The sequence below is a fragment of the Lissotriton helveticus genome, assembly GCF_964261635.1.
Source record: "Lissotriton helveticus chromosome 1_1 unlocalized genomic scaffold, aLisHel1.1 SUPER_1_unloc_52, whole genome shotgun sequence".
Taxonomy (NCBI): Eukaryota; Metazoa; Chordata; class Amphibia; order Caudata; family Salamandridae; genus Lissotriton; species Lissotriton helveticus.
The window spans coordinates 1,450,255-1,459,219 of record NW_027611695.1 but is presented as its reverse complement, the minus strand read 5'-3'; the positions used below and the strand labels follow the sequence as shown (position 1 = coordinate 1,459,219).

General features: G+C 54.7%; 1 protein-coding gene across 1 annotated transcript in view; it reads left to right on the top strand.

Annotated features, from left to right (window-relative positions):
* The window catches only part of LOC144806192 (uncharacterized), a 213,157-nt gene that overhangs the window by 143,414 nt on the left and 60,778 nt on the right, over window positions 1-8,965 (top strand). The window contains 2 exon segments of the mRNA XM_078672606.1: window positions 312-2,434; window positions 3,115-3,348. Coding sequence (XP_078528732.1) covers window positions 312-2,434; window positions 3,115-3,348 — 2,357 coding nt within the window.

Below are 8,965 nucleotides of genomic sequence, written 5' to 3'. Positions count from 1 at the left end.
CGATCGGGCCTTGTTCCGCAGCACCATAACACAGCAGATGGACAGCTTACAGAAAGCGGTACAGACTCCAGGGACCGCTGTCTTGGGGGACCGCAGGCCGGCGGGTCCTCACCCAGCCGGGGTAGCCTTACGGAAATACGTCACGGGGGAAGACCCGGATGCCTTCCTGGTTAATTTCGAGAGCCGCCCGTGCGTGTGGGTGGCCGGAAGAAAAGTGGCCTTTCTTTCTCGCCCCCTTGTTGACGGGCGAAGCGCAGACGGCCTACCAGGTTGCAAACCAGGCCGGTACATCCTCCTATACCGCCATCAAGGAGGTGATACTGGATCACCTTGGGATGGACACTGAAGCATACCGCATCAGGTTCCGGAAGGAAAAGGGGGTTACAGGGGAAAACCCCAAAACACTGTACTTACGCCTGAAGATGGCCGCAGAGAAATGGTTGCGCCCCGACAACCGGAGTAAAGAGGAAGTCATGACCAGCATAGTCCTTGAGCAATTCATGGAGGCCCTACCCTACGGGACCCAAAGATGGCTAAGACAACATCCAGGACTAACCGCGGCCCAGGCCATAGAGATGGCGGCCAACTACACAAGAGCGCCACCCAGAACATTTCCCTGGGAAACAGAGAAAACCACAAAGACGCCTGTACCAACCCCTAGGACAGAGAAGAAGAAACCAGTCTACGAACCCCTAAAGCCACGACCCTTTAGACCGGAGGTCGCCCCGATGAGGGGTCCCCAGTGCTTTGAATGCGGGGAGTGGGGTCACATCGCCCGGATGTGCCCCCAGAAGAAGCCGGTCGAGGAACCCATGGAAGTCGGGTATATCCCCAAGGCAGTACTGTACACAGCCGAAATGGGACCATCATATTATGTAAGAGTGCTGGTGAACCAAGCCCCGGTTAAGGCTCTCTTGGATTCAGGGTGCAGGCAATCGGTTATACGGGAGTCCCTTCTGATCCCTTCCCAGATAGGGTGGGAGGGTAAGGTACACATCCGGTGCGTCCATGGGGACGTTAAGACTTATCCCATCGCACGCATCTCCATCAAACCAGTAGAGGGGGAGCCTTGCACGGTGAGGGTGGGGGTGGTGGCGTCTCTGCCCGAGGAATTGATTCTAGGGGTGGATAATCCACATTTCCTGGCCCTGTTTAAAAGGGAGCTAGACATTCATCCAGTGGGTGCCTTCTTGTCGGCCGAGCCCTGGGTCATAGACAAGGGATTCAAGTTCGCCCAAGCCAACGACCCCGCCCTCTTAAACGCGTGGGAAGCGGCTCACGTGGCACAAACCACGGCCACGGAGCAACGATACCCCCGCTTCAGTATCAGAGACGATCTGCTATATCGAGAAGGGGAAGAGGGAGACCAGGGACAACTAGTGGTGCCAAAAGACTTCTGCGAACAGATCTTGTTCTTTGCCCATACGCATCTAACCGCAGGTCACAGTGGGGCCGAAAAGACCACTCGGAATATCCTGCGTCTCTTCTATTGGCCCGGCATTTATAAAGAGACAGAGGCCTACTGTCAGCGGTGCGAGGTGTGCCAGCAAAAAAACCTGTCCAAACCCCCGGCAGTCCCCTTACAACCCCTGCCCATCATAGGTAATCCCTGGGAACGCGTAGGGATGGACATTATAGGGCCACTGCCACGCACCACTAGGGGCCACACCTACGCCTTGGTGATAGTGGACTATTCCACCAGGTTCCCTGAGGCTTTCCCCCTAACCGCCCCGACCACCAAGAACGTAGCGGAGAAACTGGTAGAACTGTTTTCAAGAGTGGGGTTCCCCCGCGAAATACTAACAGACCAGGGGACTCCCTTTGTGTCCCGAATGATGGGAGAGGTGTGCAAGACCCTGAACCTGACCCACATCCGCACTTCCGCTTATCATCCCCAAACGGATGGTTTAGTGGAACGCTATAACAGGACCCTAAAAACCACGTTGAAGAAGCTGTTGGGCTCAGAGAACAAAGACTGGGACAAAATGCTCCCCTTAGCACTGTATGTAGTAAGGTCCCAAGTCCAGAGCAGCTTAGGATGCTCCCCGTTTGAGCTGTTGTATGGCCGACAACCGAGATCCCTTCTGGAAATAACCAGAGAAGCCTGGGAAAGGGAAGAGGCACAGGAGCAGCACTCCCTGCTGGACTACACCCAGCAGTTGCGGTCCAGATTGGGAAAATTAAGAGATCTGGCATACTCAAACCTACAGTCGGCCCAGAGACGCCAAAAGAGATACTATGACAAAGGGAAAAAGAGGAGGGAACTGAACGTAGGAGACTGGGCTCTGGTGTTACTGCCTACGTCTGCCCAGAAGTTCCGGAGTGAATGGAAGGGACCGTTCAGGGTCCTGGAGAAATACGGTGGTACGACTTATAAAATGCGAATGTCGCCCAGACGCACGCAAACCTTCCACATAAACCTCCTGAAGAAGTGGTTAGGACCGAGCCCCCAGCCGTCCCATCTCGTGTTACCTGAAGAGAGAACAGAGTCCACCCTAGGAAGCCTACCCATCAATCCTGACCTTACTGAAGGGGAGAAACAGGCCTTATGGGATGGTCTCCGTCCTTTTTCTCACCTGTTCTCAGACACTCCTGGGTGCACACACCTAGCCGAACACGAGATACACACGACCCCAGGGAGTACAGTCAAACAAAGAGCGTACCGCATCCCTGCTGCAAAAAGAGCAGACGTACGAAAGGAAGTCGCAAGCATGTTGAACCTGGGGGTCATCAGACCATCAAAGAGCAGTTGGTCATAGTCATGGTGCCCAAACCCGACGGGTCTACCCGTTTTTGCATGGACTTTAGGGCTTTGAATGCAGTGTCCACATTTGATGCGTTCCCCATACCCAGGGTCGACGAACTCATCGAGCGCATAGGGGACGCAAGATACATAACAACCCTGGACCTGACAAAAGGGTACTGGCAGGTACCCCTACGGGAGGGGGACCGACACAAAACCGCCTTTGCCACCGAGGAAGGGTTATACGAATTCAACGTCCTCCCTTTCGGACTCCACGGGGCACCCGCCACATTCCAGAGGCTGATGAACAGAGTGTTGGCCCCACATACCGGGTACAGTTCTGTGTATCTTGATGACATCGTCATCTTTAGCCAGTCATGGAAAGAGCACTTAGAACACCTGGCCGCGGTGCTGTCCTTCCTGGGAGAGGCTCGCCTGCACGTCAATGCCAAGAAATCCCGAGCCGCCTTCCCGAAGGTGAAGTACCTGGGGTTCATGCTGGGAGATGGGGTCATAGCACCCCAAGAGGAGAAGATAAAGGCTATCACCGAAACACCGTTCCCCTCCACGAAAAGAGAGCTGAGAGCTTTCCTGGGCCTGGTGGGGTACTATAGACGGTTCATGTAGAATTTTGCGGACATAGCCACCCCCCTGACGAACCTGCTACAAAAAAACGTCCGAAACGCGCTGCCACGACCCCCTGCGAAGGAAGCCATGGACGCCTTCCTTAGTTTAAAGAAAGCCATCACCACCAGTCCGGTGCTTATGCCCCCTGATTTCGGACGGTCCTTTTCCCTTGCTACGGACGCCTCAGAGACGGGCATCGGGGCTGTTCTGTCACAGAACGGGGTGGACAATGCTGAACATCCCGTGCTGTACATCAGCCGTAAACTCCACCCCCGGGAACGGAAATATCCCACCGTTGAGAAGGAGTGTTTGGCCATTCGGTGGGCTGTTGATAAGCTACGCTATTACCTGGAGGGCAGGGCATTCACGTTGTACTCTGATCATGCCCCTCTACAATGGATGCAGAGGAACAGGACTCAGAACGCCCGGGTACTTCGGTGGTTTCTATTCCTCCAACCCTTTGCATTCACAGTGGTCCACAGGAAAGGGAAGGACAACGGGAACGCAGATTTCCTCTCCCGCATGCCGGTTCTCCCCGATCGTGAGAAACCAGGGGGGGTGGAATGTAACAAGTCGAGGCGGAGCGCTAATGAGGAGTGGTGGACTCTCGGGACTGATCCTGTTGTGCCTTCTCCCTTGCAGACGGACCCCTGGGAGACAGGACTCGACGAACTGGATGAGGGACCTGACGCCTTTAAGTGGGCGTTTTCGGAGGAGGAGGAGACCACTCCCCCTACATACGTCGCAACGCCCGGACTGGATAAACCCCCGGAAGCAAGATACAGGGGGTGTGACATCACCCCGGAGGAAGAGCAGGCGAGGAGCGGCGTTGGAGAGCGGTTAGAAAGGAGCAGGGAAGGAGATTACCAAGAACAGCGAGGAAACCCCGAAGAACATCGCGGAGGAGAAGGAGAGAGATACGGAGTGCCCGGAGGCCAACGACCCCACGAGCCGCCGTGCCACTCTCCCAGGGGAGGAGCGTGGCTGACCCAGGTACGGCAGCGTATGGCAGTGTGGGCGGGAAGGAAGAGTGTGTAATTACTGTACATAGACCCGCGTTTGTCTCCCGCGTCTTCCCCCCTTCCTTCTGTGTTCTTTACCCCGCGTTTATCCCTCACCTTGTGTCTGCCCTTCCACCACGTCACTGACAGAATCGTATTGCACGTTACACACGGGTGGACTCCTCCCAGCCTCACCTCACACGGCCCCAAAGGTGCAAAACCCCCCCCCTCGAGGTCTTTGAACTAACGGTGCCCTTCTGTTGGCTTCCTTTGCATGGGCTCCGGAGCGGTGAGCTGCCTCCGTGATCATCCCTTAAGGAGAAGCGAGGGAGACCCGAAGACCCCGGAGAGGACACCCGCGCTGCAAAGACGGATCCCAGCCAGTTCGCCAGGGAGAGACTCACGTTCAGGACAAGGAGAACTTTAATGCTCAATACTAAACGTGTTATCCCAATAAAACCCTCTTTACCCGCAAGACCTGGTGTCACTCTCCTCCCTGGTTTGCAACCTGTTACGTCAGTTGGTCCTGATCCACTTCCACAATCCCCTTTTCACGGCGGTCCTGAGCAGCCTGAGCAGCCTGCCCTGTCTACAGGAGGGTGGGCCCCAGGGTGGTCAGGTACACTTCCTGGTTGCCCCTGAGGTCACCGTCCAACACGGAGTACCACAAGGATCGTCGCTCTGCCACACGCTCTTCAACATCTACATGGCCCTCCTTGTCACCATCGTCAAACAGCACGGACTCAGTATAGTATTCTACGCCCACGACACCCAGATGATCCTCTCTCTCACCAAGGACACTACACAATCGGACAACAGTACATCTACTTCACCAGTTGGGTTTTACAATAATTGCACAGAAATCTCACCTGTGTCCGGCACAAGTGCAATCTTATCTGGGAGCTTCCATCAACACTCTCAATGCTCTAGCCACTCCCAATATAGCCAGGATTCACAATATCCAGGCCACACTATTACAATTTCAACTCAACCAATCATTACCAGCCAAAGTCTTCATGCCACTGCTGGGAATGATGGCATCCTGCGTTGCAATCGTACCTCATGCAAGGCTTCACATGTGTCCTCTGCAACAATGTCTAGCGAGTCAGTGGAATCAATCACAGGGAGCCAGATGTACGACGTGATTTTGCATGCACAAACGGGTTTGCGAACCTGTTTGCACATGCAAAATCACTGTTGGCCGTGTACAATTACAAAATAGCGAGTTGCAGTTTATTTGCGACTCCTTAGGAATTGCGAGTCGCAATTAGGAAGGGGCATTCCCTCCCTAATTGCGTCCGCAATGCTATGTGTGAATGTTTGGTGACCACAATTGCGGTCGCAAAACACTTGCAAATGACCACCCTCTTCAAGAGGGTGGCATTGCAGTCGCAATTTCAAAGGGGTCCCCAGGGTACACCATCCACTTTGTGACTGTGTCTAATAACATTTTTTAAGGGCCGGCAGTGGTCCCAGGGACCTTAAAGAATGAAACAAAAACGTTTCATTTTTTTTAAAATGCATCCCGTTTTCCTTTAAGAAAAACGACCTGCATTTAAAAAACAGAAAGGAAAAAAAAGCTGCTTTATTAAAAAGCAGTCCCAGATATGGTGGTCTGCTGAGCTCAGCAGGCCACCATCCCTGGTAGGGCTGGCATTCCCAATGGGCTCGCAAATTGCGGGAGGCTCATTAATATTAATGAGCCTCGCAATTTGCGACCCCGACCTAGTATTGGTAGACAGCAACAACCATCGTTTGCTGCAGTGGTGGAACCCTCAAAACTTGGCAAAAGGGCGGCCTTTCGTAGACCCGATTCCACAGTAACCGGTTGGGGTGCCCATCTTCAACATTGCAAAGTCCAGGGGCTGCAGTCGGACAAACACAAACGTCTCCGCATCAACTACCTGGAACTTCTAGCAGTGTTTCTAGCACTCAGCTTTTCTCACCCAACTTGTAGGCAAGACTGTCTTAGTTTGAACAGACCACATGACAGCAATGTACTACCTAAAGAAATAGGGAGGGACTCACTCTCTCCAGCTGTCGCACCTTGCACAGAAAGAAAAAAAAAGCTGCTTTATTAAAAAGCAGTCCCAGACATGGTGGTCTGCTGAGCTCAGCAGGCCACCATTCCTGGTAGGGCTGGCATTCCCAATGGGCTCGCAAATTGCGGGAGGCTCATTAATATTAATGAGCCTCGCAATTTGCGACCCCGACCTAGTGTTGGTAGACAGCGGCAACCATCGCTCGCTGCAGTGGTGGAACCCTCAAAACTTAGCAAAAGGGCGGCCTTTCGTAGACCCGATTCCACAGTAACCGGTTGGGGTGCCCATCTTCAACATTGCAAAGTCCAAGGGCTGCAGTCGGACAAACACACACGTCTCCACATCAACTACCGGGAACTTCTAGCAGTGTTTCTCGCACTCAGCTTTTCTCACCCAACTTGTAGGCAAGACGGTCTGAGTACGCACAGAGAACATCACAGCAATGTACTACCTACAGAAATAGGGAGGGACTCACTCTCTCCAGCTGTCGCACCTTGCACAAAGCATTTGGGATTTGGCGATTCACCAGAAAATCTATCTCCTAGCAGTACACCTCCCAGGAGTAGACCATCAGATTGCAGACCTGCTCAGCAGACACAGGTAGCAAGTACACAAGTGGGAACTTCATCCCCAAGTTCTTCTTCCCTACGTTCAAAACTGAGGTTTTCCACAGATAGATCTGTTTGCCACAGTGCACAACGCAAAAAGCCCAAACTCTGCATCCAGGTTCCCACACCCAGCATCCGAAGGCAATGCCCTATGGATGTGTTGGACAGGCCGCGTGGTCGGGCTGTCCCCCCTCCCCACAACGGGGCCCGGACCCTGGCGCTCCCTGAATCCCCAGCCAGAGGCCCCGGCGACCCCCCGAAGTAACCCACAATCCCTCCACCACAAGACACCAGCTCCGGAACCGGCTGGCCCTGGTCACCATCCGCACCATGACCTCGGCCCAGCCGCCATCTTGGGGTACTACAGCACGAGGCCACGTGGCCTCAACTCGACCCTAACCCTGGGCCTGGCCGGCCCCGACATCGAGGCACCAACCTCCCCCCAGGAGGCAGCACGACCACTTGGCGAGTGAATGGGAGAAGGAATCGTCAACGGCTCTCCTCCGCCAGGTGTCGATCACCCCCGGCCGCCCTGGGCACTGGCTCCACCCCCCTGCTGGGTGTCTGGACTCCCTCATCCCGGACCTCCCGGCCCCCAGGCGCGAGGGCCTGGACATCAAAGGGGACCAGACCTATAACTGGGGCAGTGCCAGACCAGGAAGGCAGTTGTATCCTGGAGTCGAGAGACACCGAGAAGAACTCATCCTTGACGGACTACCGGCGCTGCCGTAGCTCTGCCTCGTGAAACCATTGTCTTGGCCTGCTGGCGCTGCCGCGGCCCTCTGCCTTGTGAAACCATCGTCTTGGCCTGCTGGCGCTGCCGCGGCCCTCTGCCTCGTGAAACCATCGTCTTGGCCTGCTGGCGCTGCCGCGGCCCTCTGCCTCGTGAAACCATCGTCTTGGCCTGCTGGCGCTGCCGCGGCCCTCTGCTTCGTGAAACCATCATCTTAGCCTGCTGGCGCTGCCGCGGCCCGACCTTGCGGACTCTCCAGCTCGAGGATTGTGAGCTCACCTCCTACCACCTCCTGTACCGACCCGGTACCAAGACTGTCCCGCTACCCCCTTCTCCCTACAGAGACTAGAAGTGAGAGGACCCTCGAGTCCGATATCTCCTGTATCGTTACTAACCTTGCCGCACGAACTCTATATAAAGTGTTGAACTCATCCTTGTGTGGTGTCTATCTGTGGGGAGGGAAGTGACCTGTCTGTACGATCGCTGGAGACGGTCCTCATCGGAGGCCTCTCCCTCCGTATTCGGCCGGCCCTCGGGGCCCCCGTCTAACATTGGTGGCCAGCGGCGCGATCTGAACCAACGCATAAACGTACAGAGGGTCACTCGCCCCACAACACACGACCACCATGACAACAGAGAGCGGAACAACGGAAAAATTCCAGATGGAAAAATTGGAAGACTACAACCACAGGGAAGTGAAGCAATATTGCATAGAACTTGGCCTTCCAACCACAGGTCTGAGCACGAAGGAAGACTTCAAACGAGCCCTAGAGGCTTGGGCAGAGACGGGTACAGCCGTACCCCGAACACGAAACACCGAAACGAGCCCCGCGCCAATAGAAGGAAGAAGAGCGGGTCTCTCCCCAGAAGAGATCCAAGAACGACAAAAAAGCAGACTCCATGAATTGGAACTGGCCCGACTTCGCTTGGATGGAGAACTCAAACTGGCGGAACAAAAAATAACGCTAGAACACTTACGGCTCTGAGAAGAGCGAGAAGAGAAGCAAAAACAGAGAGAGCTAGAGGAAAAGAAGCTAGCGTACGAACATGAGCGCAACCTCAAGGAACTGGAAATTCAGAAACAGAATAAAGAGCTTGGGGTCCCCGAACGCCCGACCCTGCCTGCCTCTACCGAGCCCAAGGTTCACATCCCCAAAGATGTCATCAGGGAGTACTACAAGAACGATGATATTCAGCAGTGGTTTAAAGCC